The sequence below is a fragment of the Ostrea edulis genome, chromosome 3, assembly GCF_947568905.1.
Source record: "Ostrea edulis chromosome 3, xbOstEdul1.1, whole genome shotgun sequence".
Classification (NCBI taxonomy): Eukaryota; Metazoa; Mollusca; class Bivalvia; order Ostreida; family Ostreidae; genus Ostrea; species Ostrea edulis.
In genome coordinates this window covers 92140703-92156190 of record NC_079166.1, presented here as the reverse complement: position 1 = coordinate 92156190, position 15488 = coordinate 92140703, and the positions used below count along the sequence as shown (strand labels likewise).

Below are 15488 nucleotides of genomic sequence, written 5' to 3'. Positions count from 1 at the left end.
GTGATTTGACTTGTTTCTTTTTGAACAGGCTAAATTTATTTGAACATATCCCATGGGAATTGGGGTTAAAATAGGTCCTCAGTACCCTTTGCTTGTCGTAAAAGGCGACAAAATGGGGTGGTTCTTCAGATGAGATCGCAAAAGCAGAGGCTCTGTGTCACAGCAGGTGTGGCATGATACAGCTCAAAGGTCGTAAGCGCCGAGCATAGGCCTAAATTTTGAAGCCCTTCACCAGCACTGAGTGCAATGAGTGAAAAATACTCAAGAGCGATGTTAAACAATATACAATCAATCAATCTCTTTAAACAGAAATATATTTATAAATCCGAATGTCAAGTTCAACAGTCAGAGGCATAATGCAAACATGCTATTGGAAAAATAACACACACAATCTTATTTCTTTTTCATCACGATGAGTTAACTTTCTTTGCTCCTGTGCTTCATCAATTAAATTTTTCCTTTCATTAATATTTCTACTTAACTTGTTTGTAACACATAATTTTGTGTAAACCCCTCTTACTTCACATCGCAGATTTTCGCAAGTACATCAAGACAAAACAAATGCTTGTTTTATTCAAAAGCTTGCTTAATCCGTGAAAAGTATCAAAAGTCTTTGGAAAAGTGCTTAAAATTGTTCATTTGTTGACAAAAATCTCATCCAAAAATGTAAATAACACCTCAAAGGAACGAGAGTAAAGTAACGAGACTACTAGTCGACAACTGCTACATATCTTTCATCACAACTGTTTAATTACATTCTGCGCATTACTTCTTCCACATAATGGAATCCCATAAAATACAATTATCAATAGACAATATAAAAACCCGAAGGTTTCAGACAAAATCAAAGACCCCAAAAGAAAAAGAAAAAATCACAAAAATGTGTTTTTCTTTTTAAATATGTGTATGTAAATACTGTAAACCGACCTTTATTCTCGATGATTTTATTTTGCAATTTACTACTCACTGCAGAGCTCCACATAAGGTGCATATCAGCGTAAATACTCATTAAATTTTACCAAATACGCATTTAAGTTGAAAATCATGCGTACAATTACACATTAGCGAATGTAAATACGCTTTACACTCCCAAAGTAATGCGTATTAGTCCGCGTATTTGTGATACATGTAGTATGATATAAATATGAATTATCTATTCATATGAATTGAGGTTAGCCCAGGGCTTGCTCATACATGATATTTAGCGCTATGAAATACGTGTTTTGATGACAATCACAATTTTGAAAAATTGGAAGAGTTAACTCAAAACACTATTAAATAGGCCTACTTGTTATACTTTCTTTCTTAAAGAGTTAGTGTGCGGTCGAAAGCACACAAAAAAAACCTTGTATTATCAATCGTGGACGAATGATATACATAATTGGATCATAATCATGTGACTGAGTGTTTGACATTTTCAAATTCAATGCATCAATGATAAGTATCAAATTCCCAATGACAATGAATAGTTTTAATAAAAAGAACTGCAAAGGATTTTCCCCGTAAATAGCTGGAGCAGCCTTTTAGCATTTTTAGTGTAAACTTTAAGTCAAAGTTTAACGGAAGAAGTATCATTTATCTGGTGACATCTTCTGTGCAAAAGAGCAAAGATATCAGTAAATTAACAAAATACACTTTTGAATTTTTCTGAAAAGCAAAATACTCATTGATTTGAAAATCAGGGAGTAAATACTCTTTGTGGTGAAAAATTATCTGGAGCTCTGTACTAGTGATGAACTGTTATAGGGCATCTAATATTCACGATCAAGATAATCTTAAGCGTACAAGAAACATTAAAGGTCTGGTTCGCGACAAGAAATATTTGTGATGAAGTGGTTCTCGCAAACCTCAAGAAAACTTCTAACACTCGAATAAAAGTTGGTTTATAGTAACCTATGTGCATTATTTTTCAAATAAATGTGTAAATTGTATAATGCCCCTGACTGTTGAAGCTGTAACAGTTTGAAATGAAATCCACTGAAACACCACAGGTTTACTACCGTGTTAACAGTGTTAAAGTAGATATATTCAATACATGGTTGAAAATAGTCGAGTTTGAAATCAATCTCACCTTGTATTCACTAACTTCTTTCTCCAGTGATTTAACTTTGGCAGTTAACTGTGCCTTTTGTTTCAAATTCTTAGCGCTTGAGTCCTCCACAGCTTTCAGATTCTTCTTCATTTCTTCCATCTTTTCTCCCATTTCCTTCTCAAGTTCCCCTAACTTAGTCTGAGCAACATCAAAATCACTCCTATAATGTTCTAATTCTTTAATGGTCCTCTCCTTTTCCAGCAGCTTTTCTCTAAGTTCTGCCATCACCTGTGCTGTGGCATCAATTTGTTCAGGTGCTTGTAGTTTTGTCTCCTCTGCCTGTGGTATCTGTGAGGCCGGGACAGCACCCCCTGGTCTGGTGCTGTGGTGGAATCGCTCCTGTAGGCTATTGTACTGAGCAACAGCCTGTGTGTAGGCAGTTTGATATTGATATAACTGTCCCTGCATAGTCTGCACTATCAGTTCTTTCTCCGTTCTCTCCAGCTCATGCTTTTCAATCAAATCTCGGATTTTACCATCCAATTTTTTCTTCTCATCATTCCACTGCATTTCCATGTCCACAATGTTGGCCTGCATCAACATCAACTGTTCGGAAGTTGACTGGAGTTTTTCCTTGAAGTTCTTCTGCACTTCTATACTCTCTTCTATTTGCTTGTCCTTTGTTGTCACTTCTCTCTGCAGCACTTCAATCACTTTAATTTTACCTTCCAGAACTTCATTGGTATCTTTAAGTTTCTGTTCTAACATTTTTAACACATGGTCCTGTAAGTCCACTTCTCCCTTAGCCATAATCCTCTGAATGTCTTTCTCATGTCTTGATATTAATTCCCGTAGGTCATTCTCCCTCATCAACAATTCATCATCTTTCACTTTGACACTTTCACGAAGACTTAACACTAGTCCCTGACTCTCCTGTAAGGACTCTTCAAAATATTTCTGAGTTTCTCGTAGTTTCATGTCAAATTTCTCACTTTCAAGTTTCAGTCCATGATCAGCCTTCTCCACACGCTCTGCCATTTCCGCAATTTTTTCTTCATAGTTCTCCACTTTTGCAGAGAGCTTCGATATCAGCATTGCTTGTCCCTGAATGTTTTCATCCTTTTCTCTTAATGTAGTCTGTAGAATCTGCAATGGAGAAAGATGTTTTCTACATGTGTTAACCACAACCAAATTCAGTTTAGACTATGTACTCTTCCTCAATCAAAGAAATGGAAGAAACAAAAATACACCACTGTCGAGCATATATGATAAGCCAGTCAGGAACTATATCTACATTATGCAAACTCCAATCTACATTTACTGCACGGAAATAAAAAGGAACCGACAACAACAACAACAACAATTCACAAGCTGTGGTGTTGTCATTGCAACTACAGGGGGAAAAAATGCTTCAAATGGCCACTCATGAAAGAAATTCTTGTATATTGCAAAGTGATACTTCTAACGTAATGTAAATGACAGAAAAATAAAACAAATTGTATTGGATATAGTGAGAAGTTTGATTATCATGAAATGTTTGTTACTAGCCCTGGGGGTTCTTTATAACCGTGTTTTACTGTATAATGAAGTGTGGTTATAATGAACTGTTTGTTGCTGGCCCTGGAGGTTCAGTATAACCGTGTTTAATTGCATAATGAAGTTTGGTGTTGATGGCCCTGAAGGTTCACTATAACCATGTTTTACTGTATAATGAAGTTTGGTTATAATGAACTGTTTGTCAATGGCCCTGGACGTTCTCTATAACCATGTTCTACATTACGCATAGTTATAAAATTACAAAATGGGGTTTACAGTAACTTACATTTGGGTCACTACACACCTCAAAACCTCCCACCAGCCCCACCCTGCTACATTTATGCCATTATTGTTAGAAACAAAATATTTCTTTAAACCCTAAAATAGTTTCTCACATCAGTACGAATTGATTTAACTATAAAAGATATGATGATATATGATATTAAGTATTCATGCCAAAAAGGCAGAAATTATGCAAATTTAGATAAAAACATGATTTTAAAAAAAATTATTTCAACACATATGAAAAAAAAAAAAAAGACTGGCAGATATGAAATCGAGATCTGTGGTTCACCAAAGCAATGCTTTAACCACTGAGCTACGATGATAGACAAGCAAATTGATCGATACAAATGATTTCACAAAACATTTAAATCGCCATTTTGTGAAATAGTGTCATAAAGAGTATAAGCTTTAGTGTAGTGAGCTATTCTATTTTAAGAAAAAAATTTAATGTGTATTTCATGCTGTAATAACTATTTAACAAGGTTAATATATAATTCTCATACATTTGTATGGATTGCCTCCCTTAAATAGTTTCCTTCAATACAGTATACTTGGTTTTTATTTGTTTCTTAGTTTTTTTGTTGTTTTTTTTTTTTTGGGGGGGGGGTTGTTTGTTTTGGTTTGGGTTTTTTTTTTAATTATTTTTTATTTTATTTACGACCTGATTTTATGCTGTAATTCACATTTCTCTACAGATGCATCATTGGAATTGACAAAATTTGTTGTCTACATGAGCCCAAAATTGGTTATGACATATATGGCCATGTCCTCTTCATTAAAAGTCGTGTGACCTTAAAGTACACATATTATATGCATTAACTGACCAATTTTGATAATTATATGCTACATAATTGTCAGAAATTTATGAGTTGGACAGAGTCTTGCCATATTTGGCCTTTTCATCTTAAATAAAGTGTTGTGTGAAATGTCAACGTCAAGCTGTGTCAAATGAGACACACTTTCTACCCAAAATGCATCAGCTGCAAAAGTTTGATGATTCTAGGCTTCATAGTATTTAAGTAATGAGGCGAACATGAAAACGCTAACAGACAGACAGACAGAGGGATATACACACCATACCATAATATATCCGTTCTTAGACAAACATATAAAAATCAAGACCAAAAAAATCCCAAAAAGAACATAAAACAAACACAATCTTGTGAAGACTTTGTGTTACCTCAAACACTTTGTCTCTGCCCTTGATGACTTCATTTTTCTCTGAGATAAATTCCTGAAGATCCATCATTTTCTTCTCATGATCCAGGATCTTGTTGTTGAGCTCGAGTATCTTGTTGTCCTTGTACACAATCTGCGCATACATCTCCTGCACTCCACTCTGAAAACGTAAACAAAGACATGAATATTTCACACAATCTGCAAGAGCATACATCTCCTGCATGAGTTCCTCTCTGTAAACGTAAACAAAAACATGAATAGGTCAGTATGCATGTAAATTTTCCATACAATTTTCTTAAATCATGTTTCATTTTGCGTACACTTTTTATTTCCTAAGCATAATATTTGGGTCTCTCAAATCACTGCATAGTACAGTGCTAAAACGCGCCATCAACTTCATCAACAATAAATTTGCCCATTATCGATGATCAGCATTGCAGACAATGTATTATAGTCCAGGAGTACATGTTTAACCTACTCTTAATTTTGTATTCTTTATAGGATTTAAGAGCTTGACCATTCCCCACTATCCTCATCTGTTCATATGACTGTCTATTGTATTCAACTTTAATTCAACTACCCATTTTTCTAGCTTGTTTCTTACTCACTGTATAGTCACGATTTCAAACAATTGATTATTCATTTGCATCATTTTACGATAATTATCAGTATCCAGTGGAGTCACTTAATGTTCAGTGACTGTAGTTTTCTCAAACGCAAGCTTATTCATCGATAAAACCACCTCCAAGTTTTGTAGTACGATGATCATAACAATGTTTATCGTTTTACCGAAGACCGTAAATTAGGAATTTGATGGCAGTATACTATAGATCGAATTTACTTGTCGTGTATTAAAATCAATTTAAATGCATTTTGAAGAGGATAAAAGAGCCATGGTTTTGTGTCGTGACTACCCCACAAAGTAAATCAGCAACGGTATCTTTTTCGTACCATTTATTATGAGGGCTACTTTAACTTCTTGAATCCTAATACAAAATCGGAGTATACTGTCACTATAAATCTTTGTTATGATTGGAGAAATTCTTGTCCTGATGCGCCCTAATGCACATCGAGCAGAGTGAGCGGAGTGAGGACATGGGCCTTGCATTTACCGATATGACATTAAATAATCTAAACAAGTTGAATAATAATAACCTGTTTGAGATATTAATAAAGGAAAGAGTTAAATATCTATATAGGACAGGAGCAATTGAGAGCAAAGAGATGTAACTCATTGTGACAAAAATAAGTGATTTTGGAAAATAACTTGTTTGCATTACTGAAGATTCCTAAATATATGCGAGCAATTTACTATCACATAATTTCACAAGAGGCATTACTTGCAAAATAGAATTACTCGCTTTTATTTTTTGGTGTTAAAATACATGCAAGAACTTTCGATTCACAGATGACATGCAAGTTCATGATCAAGCGATTTGACGTCTGTGAAGCATTTCGCCAAAATACGTACTCGCGTAAAATTAGGAATCTACAGTATGTCCTGGCTGTTAGAGAAATCATCAATGTAAACCCCCACCTCTGGTGTGGAGCTCTCCGTCCTCTGTTCCGACTGTAGCTGTGCGATCAGATTGGCGTTACCCTCCAGCTGTGATGATAGAGTCTTCACAGCCTCCTCCTGCTCAGAAATGACCTTGACCTTGGCTTCGATCATTGCAATCTTAACGGCCAGCAGCTCTTCTTTTTCTGCGATGATGCGATCTTTTTCCTCCATTTTCCTCTTCAGTATTAACATTTTGGCTCTCCCTGCCTTGTCTGTCTGACTCTCCTCTTCAGTGGCTCCCTCGGGTTCCTACAGAAAGAAAATTCATACAAAATCAGAGCGAGGTAAACATCATAATTCAATCCACACTGCTGTCAGGGCCCAGGTAAAATTCCAGCAAAAAAGAACGTTTTTCTGAATTTAATCCTGCAGATCTTAGGAAGTACACAAAACTTTAATATCAATGTAGATTGATTATGTATGAAAATATGAAAATAAAGAGTAGAATTTTATACCATTTGGTTTATCATTTTTTCATTAGCTAACTAGGATACCCTATAATCAGAGTTCTATACCTCTACTAAAACAGTAAATCTGAACACAGGTGATATAATTGCATGTGGGGTAGATAAAATGGTTTGACACATTTCATGCATTATAATGATGTGCAATGATACTATATAATAATAATATAAATATCGACAATAATCTTAGGTATGGTTAGACCACAGGATTGACGAATTGAATACTACATAACGTAGTTATGCAAATATGTATCTATATAATTTAAATCACTCTGTCCTTTTTATTACTATATCTATTTCAAAAGCAAAGCAACTCTTAATTTTATCTCTTAATGTTTATATCACAGTGGGTATTTTTTTTGGGGGGGGGGGGGGGGGGGTTCCATGAAGAAATGAAGTAAATTGATCAACTTGTAAAACATAACATACATTTACCTTTGAACAAACAAAACAAATATTCATGATTTTAAAAAGGCTGTTGAAAACTGAAACGAAAAGATTCTACGGGGTTTGTAGTATCTGTGACCCTGTTAGTAAGGGTACCAAAAGAATGTTGTTGATGATAAGGAATAAAGTATCATATTTCAGAATCTGAATGTCGTTTCTATTTAAAACTCATATAAAGATCTTAATAGACACTTTCAAACATATAAAATTCAACTGGTTACGATTCTACATATTTTTTGTCAAATCTTAATTTTCAAAATAAAAATATACTGAAATTAAATTCACTGGGTTGCTGAACTCAAATGTTTTCCTGTGAGTAATAGAACATTCAGACAATGATTCTAGACTAAAATATGTCAAAGTCAATAAGGTAGACATTACTTTTATTAGTCATAACAAATGTGGAAAATTCAGTGAAAAAAAAAAATATTACATCTCACCCATGTTACATTTTTCTTCGGACCTTTACCCGATCATGAAAATTGGAGTGCCCAAAATAATATGTGAAAAATTCTCGACAGTCTAGGGATACAAGTTTTCATGAAAATATAGAATGTTTCACCATTATTTCATTAGAAAAATGTTCAAATCTGTAAGTGCAACAGCATAATGGTCCATAAATGACTGTTTAGGAGTACACTTTTTGCATTTTCTTAAAATTTATTTCAGCTAGATCAACAAAATTTGGCACTGCATTTCATCTTATGTATTTCTATAAAACAACTATGATGAATTGTAATAAAAGAAAACAAAATTTTTGAAAGTCATGCATTGAACAATGTGGTGTTTTTAACGCTTCCCACATTGTGTTACACAAGATTGTCACTGGTGATATCTATACACTTTAGTTACTTCATGCGTACATGCATACCAAGCTGACAAATGCTAATACAAGATCAAAGGTTTCTGTAAAATATCACAGTAAACATACTTTAGTGGTGTCCTCTGTTTTCTTCCCAGCAGCTTTGGCCTCTTTAGCTACTTTCGCTTTTGCTTGTAGTTTCATTTTAGACATTTTAGCATTTGTCTCCTATAATAGAAGTAAAGCATATCATAGAAAGAGAAGTGAATGCAAGTATTGCTCCTGACATAGAGTGTAGAAATATCAGTCTATGCGAAAGACATCGGACCGTCGGACCTGACCGATGTGCAGTGCCTCAGGTCAGATGTGTCATTTTTTACACCGGACCGGAATGTCCAATGTCTCAGTATTCAGTTTTAAGCTTTATTATTTTGACACGGAGTCAATTAAATGTTTGTTATAAGTAAAAAATATCACACAAATCCAAATACGTAAATGAATGTGATTAAACCGCATGGACCGTCTAAAGTATTATGCGGGAGGGATCCCTGGTATAGTATTACTAGTATAATAAATAAGATTTCCTTGGTTTTGCATTTTCACGTGTTTCTCTTTTTTACATTAGGTTTTTCGGTCTGACAAAATTTGGTTCGGTCCGGTGTGTTCATTGATTACACAGGACCGAATGTCCTGTGTGGTCCAAAAAACTTTCGTATAGACTGAAATATTACTGTCAATCTACGAAAATACAGATCTCTAAAATAGCACACAGTGCAGTCTCTTTATTTGAGAGATCTGTAGTTTAATTAGATTGCATAATACTCGACATATTGTATACTTATTTTATTTTTGTTTATTGCTGCAGTTTACAATTTCACCTGTACTTTGCTTTGAAACTTATAACAAGATAATTTTAAGTGGGCAAGGTTATTTTCATCTCCTTGAAAAATAAAAACAAGTAATAAAAAAACACATGACTGGTTGTCAATCCTACACTGTGTATGTACACATTAATGGGCCATTTTGATATGGATTCAGGGCACGATTAGCAGAGACAACAAGAGTCACCTAATTTTGGAATAATGGATGTGATGTTGATCATACCTGGCAAACAAAAACAAACAAGAGATGTTTGTAAAACACATATGGCCCCCATGGTGCAAAATTGAAAAGGGTTATACACACACATCATTTAATTGAGAGTAGTCTCATCAATTCAAAATATTGAGCAGACAATATCTTCCTACGTCAAGAGTGGATTGACCATGTGACCTAAAAATCAATAGGGGTCATCAACTCCTGAAGATGTACCAGTGTACCAAGTTTGATGTCTGTCAAGCAAAGGCTTCTCAAGATATTGAACGGACAGTATATTCCTATGTCCAGTTTGACCCTTGACCTTTGACCATGTGACCTCAAAATCAATAGGGGTCATCTTCTTCTGAAGATGTACTGGTGTAACAAGTTTGATGTCTGTCAAGCAAATGGTTCTCTAGACATTGAATGGTCAGTATATTCCTATGCCCAGTTTGACCCTTGACCATATGACCTCAAAATCAATAGGGATCTTCTACTCCTTAGGGTGTACCAGTGTGCCAAGTTTGATGTCTTTCAAGCAAAGGGTTCTCAAGATATTGAGCGGACATTATATTCCTATGTCCAGAGTAGATTGACCCTTGACTTTTTTACCTGAAAAACAATAGTGGTCCTCTTCTACTCATAACCAACCCACATATGAAATATCATTATCATCAAGTGAATGGTTCTCAATTTATCGAGCAGACAACATGTGGTCTACCGACCGACCGACAGGTGCAAACCAATATGCCTCTCTTCTTTGAAGGGGGCATAATAAACAAAAACACAGCATCTCTATCTCTTTTCTGCACACTGTACCTGTAATTCTTTGTCCTTGACCTTTATGGTTTCCTCCCTCTCTCGGATCAAGGTCTTCAGCTGCTCAATCATCCTCCCCTGGGCCTCACACTGCATGGACAAGTCGCTGTCAGCCATCTTGCTGTCCTGTATGTCCCTTGGCTAAAGACAAGTAAAAACAAATTAGTGCAACACAACAACTGTTCTTTCATAAAATTCCTAATTTTATCTCTGATAATAATGTAAACACAAAGAAAAGAGAAATGAACTGTTCAAGTGTTCATTGAAACAACACAGAAAAAACTGGAACAAAAGCATGTAAATGTTTAATAATTGATGATCACAAATTAATTTCTTTTTCATTTAATATCAAAAATTGCAAAATTTTATTTCAAATTCGAGTTCTTACCTATATATAAGTATACCTGCAACAAGTGATTGATTTCTTAGTGATTGATTGTCTTCTTCACATCATTCTCCATTACGGTCATATTCTACAATAAAAAGGGATCATCTGTAATAATATGTGTTAGGGCTGAAACAATTAATCGCGGTTCACTCGAACCGCGATTCACGGTATTCTGTTCAATTTTCGGTTCAACATCTTCAAATTTCGATTCGGTTAATGTTTACATTTTTTTCCGGAAATAAAGAATTCAACAAGGATTTGGTTTTTTACCTTACAATTTATTACAACAAAAATGGCGGACACTAACTCGGGAATCGTGATTAAAAACCCTCCAGCAATTTAAGGTCCCTTGTATGGAAGCATTTTGGTTTTAAAGAGAACGGAACTGCGGCAGTATGTAGAATTTGTTTCACAGAAATAAATTACCAATGCTCTTGGATATTTTATAGCATCTGATATAATAAAGACCATATTCCGTTGTTGAAAACGATGATTTTCAGGGGGGAAATGAAATAAAAACATGAAAGTTGTGTATTTTTTTTATTGTTTATTAGAGTTTTTGACAACTATTGAATTGAATCGAAAATAATCGAATTGTGGCATAAGAATCGAAAATTGAACCGAACCGTGAGGTACCTGAATCGTTTCAGCCCTAATATGTGTGGTCCCATTCACCAGACCATCCCTACTTTTTAACCACCACCCCCCCTTAACTTTTATTTTCTACTATTTCCAAAATCAATTACTGTATTTTGCTGAATATGATAAACACTTTTCTTCCCAAGATTTTTTTCTTTCGTTTTTTTTTCTTTTTTGAGAGAGATGTATTATGTACCATTTTACTCAGTTTTTGACACATTTTTCTTTCCAGTGAAGCTCAACTGTAAGTTCATTGATGCTCAATATCATAGCCTATTAGATACTGTACACTCCCTCACATAGCCTATTAGATACTGTACACTCCCTCACATAGCCTATTAGATACTGTACACTCCCTCACATAGCCTATTAGATACTGTACACTCCCTCACATAGCCTATTAGATACTGTACACTCCCTCACATAGCCTATTAAATACTGTACACTCCCTCACATAGCCTATTAGATACTGTACACTTCATGCTCAATATCATAGCCTATTAGATACTGTACACTTCCTCACATTGATGCTCAATATCATAGCCTATTAGATATTGTACACTTCCTCACATTTTTCACCTACTTAAAAGCAAAAATCTTTCTTTAAAAAATTACAATAGCCTCATAGGAACAATTTTTTTTTATAATTTGTACATATTCGAATTATTATGAAACCATGGACAAAGCCAGTGATTTTTTAAGACCCACTTTAGGTCCGAATATTGGCCCTTTCTCCTCCCAAAAATTACAAATTTTTTCCCAATTTAACTTGCACTTTCCCCAATAATACAAACTGGCGTATTTCTTAAAAAATAATTTCAATGTGAGTTGTTTATGTACGACATGACAAAGACAAAGACGTGCATTAGGGCTGTGCGGTGCACCAAAAATTTCGGTGCACCGCGATTCATACCATTCGATTCGATGCACCGATTACAAATTCCGGATTTCGGTTCGGTTCGGTTTAGATTTTACTTACACCAAAACAGCAAATATGGCGTCCGAGTGATGTGCAGAACATATGGTTTTTTATGCAACAGAGATTTAAATCACTACTGTGTTGAGAGTTAGCATTTTCACCACTCAGATACCAACAGAATATGGTCCGTAAGATCATTGCAGTTTATCTTTACATGACATATAGCATTTCTGTCAGTGGTAGAGTGAAATCAACATCGTAGGTAATGACACAGATTTGACAGTTAATATGAGAGAAGTAAATCAATAAAGGAGAGATTTTCAAAGACTCTCAATTGATAGAATTGTTGAATTTTTGTATATCAATGAAAATAATATCATATACATTTTAGATTCACTATAGATTTGTTTAATAATCCAAAACTTATGCAGCACATTAATATAACAAATTTTAATAGACTGTCAAGTGTTTTCTTTTTTCTATCAAAGTTATAGAATGCCATTATGAATAGATATGATGTTTACAAATGACAACATATAGTTATATAACTTGAATAAAATCAAATCAAATATGCTACTCATTAAAATTGTTAATTTTTGTGGTGTCATTAGATAAATTGGACCTAACATGAACCGAATCGAAAATAACCGAACCGTGCTGTTCTGAATCGAAACCGAACCGAATCGAGCTAACCCTGAATCGTCCCAGCCCTAACGTGCATCAATTCTAGATGATTTAGAAAGAATAGTCAAAAATTTTAAGAGCTTAAAGAAAAGAAAGTCAAATATGTAAAATAAAAGAATGACATCAATTTGTGTTTGATTTCTTATTTGATATGATATATTTAGCATATTTACAATAACCACTAGGTTTTCTGAATTTGATCAAAATGTTGACATGTTTTCCCAATTCGAAAGCCATGGGACCCTTTTCAAAAATGTTGGAAAAATTACTGCCAGCAATTTTTTTCCTTATATAACTGGTACCGATAAACGGTACCATTCCCAATGTCAAAACCCATTGATTTTTCCCAATTTTGAGACTAAATATTCCCAATTTACTTGCCAAAATATAGACCGCTGACATCGTAATTTATTTAGTCTGAAACGTTGTACAAATTAACGATTCCTTTTGTCTCACAACAGCAAATATTAGCATAAAAAAGTTTGTAAAGGGATGACTACTTCTTGTTTTGTTCTCTTTTTTTCTTTTCTTTTAGTTGAAATCATTTGCCGATATATTTGTAGAAAATTCCCAATTTGTTCGATTTTGACGCCATTTTCCCCAATTGAGTGGGTACCGGTACCAGTACCAGTGGGTAGAAAAAAATCGCTGACTGCATACCATTAATTAGAAAATTTGACATTACCAGTATTCCTATTTTGAAATGTAATACAATACTTTAGAGTGCATTAAATCAAAATTGTATGGGGTTAACTTCAGCAACCTAATTCTCAGAAACTGTACTCATCTTTTTAAAAGTTTCTGTGATGCAAGGTAAATGATTTTTGCAAGTCAATAAAGAACAATATCCTGGCTTTTGACTAAGAAAACTTTTAATGCATTATCAAGATTAAAACTGAATTTTTGAGAGTTTGAAGTGAGTAACATAGAATTTAATGTTGGCTTGCAGTTTGCTCAGATTACATGTAAAAACCCTGCACTGACATCAAACTACAAGACAATTCTGAAATGAACATAAGCTGAAAATAATGGGGGGGGGGGGGGGGAGAGAGAGAGAAAAGAGCAATTATACAATTACACAGGTAGAAGGTTAGAGGTAGTTGTAGTACTGAAGCTCTTTGTTGATAAAAAGATCCGAGAGATTGGTCAAATGTCCAGGATTGAATCTGACTGCATTGTAGTCGAGTTAGGTGTCCGTAAATAGACGGGTCGTGTGTAGTGAACCACGACTTTGTGCACGAGCAGGTTTCCCGCACTGACACACTCATTCGAAGTCAAACCAAGTAACCATTGAGATGTATTATTTATTCTATGTAACTATTCAGACGTATTGTATTTTCCTATGTACTGCCTGTGTGTCAGTTATGTCCAACATGCCTGTGTTGAACCTCTGCCATATGTATGTATGCTTTGCATTAGATGCCATGCTACTATTTACTAAATAGTAGATGCATTTTCATATGCCCTCGCTTTGTAAATTTTGCTTAACATTTTAACACAGCAAGAATGTCAACAGCACAAACTCCGTAATGTCATGTCATCCAAGCTTACACATTGTAAACACGTTATGCAATTTTTGTTGTGATATATCATGATCTGTATGTGTATAACTCTGGTCCTACAGTTATAGACAGTTTGAAGGATGAAATCCAGCTGTCATCCTGTTCTGTCGTATTGAATGTCTCAGGTGACGTGTCACAGATATCGTAAACATCGGGGCGGCCATGCGGGTCTTCGCCAAAGGATAAGCATGCAGTTTTGATGGTGAATTACTTAGCAAAATTAATCGACAATGTTTATGCAGAGCAATTCATTGTTACCTACTTACACAGGGGTTTGTTTACAGGTGTGTTTGTGTAGGCCTGTAGCCTTCTATATCGTCCTCCATGTTGGAATTTACAGTCTATCACGTGACTTTCCGATCCCGATCAAAATAATTCCACAACAAGGCCAGCCGCGGGGGCTTCATATAATCTCAAATCATGTTTTGTATGAAAACTTGAGCAGAATTTTTCTGTTCTTATCAAGTGATTTACAACATAAATCATTATATTTTCAGTCTATTCACTATAAATACGTAATTTTTCTTAATCAACAGCATTTTTGTGATTTACAACATACATTATTTTACACGATGTATGCACGCATGTTTTAATGTTCATTTGTTTTGTGTTATTTGTTTTACATCCTTCGAGGATTGTTCACCAGAGTTCACCAGAGTTATGTTATGCATGGTGTTCAGAAGCCCTTCACTGTGCATTGAAAAGGTTCATGAGCCGTTGTGGCTCATGAACCTGTTCAATGCTCGCCTGAATTACCTCGGTTCTTCAGGAGAAAATCTTTAAAGATTTAATTGTTTTACCCGATCTATTTCCACGAGAGAGAGAAAAAAAAATACCCTATATTATGACCCCACAGACCCGAGTGCGCGACGAATAGGGAGTTCGGTTCCGACAACTGGTTCGGGAGTTGGGAAAAAGGAAGAATTCTTAATGGGTGAGCGACTTTTCGGGAGTTGGCGCGGCATTATATGCGACGGATTTTGATATTTAGTGTCCTATCTCTTTTATCTGTTTTAGAATTGACATGAATCCTTATTTTTGATGTTTTACATTATATTACGAATTTGAATCCACACATTTTAGGGATTCTGCAT

General features: G+C 34.9%; 1 protein-coding gene across 3 annotated transcripts in view; it reads right to left on the bottom strand.

Annotated features, from left to right (window-relative positions):
* Positions 1–14773, bottom strand: part of LOC125674482 (uncharacterized) — a 44559-nt gene extending 29786 nt beyond the window's left edge. Inside the window, exons 1-7 of one of the 3 annotated variants that reach the window (XM_056159420.1) lie at positions 14661–14773; positions 10591–10675; positions 10203–10343; positions 8436–8534; positions 6570–6842; positions 5034–5192; positions 2072–3178 (exon numbers count right to left, since the gene is read on the bottom strand). In XM_056159420.1, coding sequence (XP_056015395.1) covers positions 2072–3178; positions 5034–5192; positions 6570–6842; positions 8436–8534; positions 10203–10319 — 1755 coding nt within the window. In that variant the 5' untranslated portion in view covers positions 10320–10343; positions 10591–10675; positions 14661–14773. Of the gene's footprint in view, positions 1–2071; positions 3179–5033; positions 5193–6569; positions 6843–8435; positions 8535–10202; positions 10344–10590; positions 10676–14656 lie in introns of all 3 variants that reach the window. The other 2 variants (XM_056159422.1, XM_056159421.1) reach the window with 2 other exon arrangements.
* Between the last annotated feature and the right edge of the window lie 715 nt (positions 14774–15488).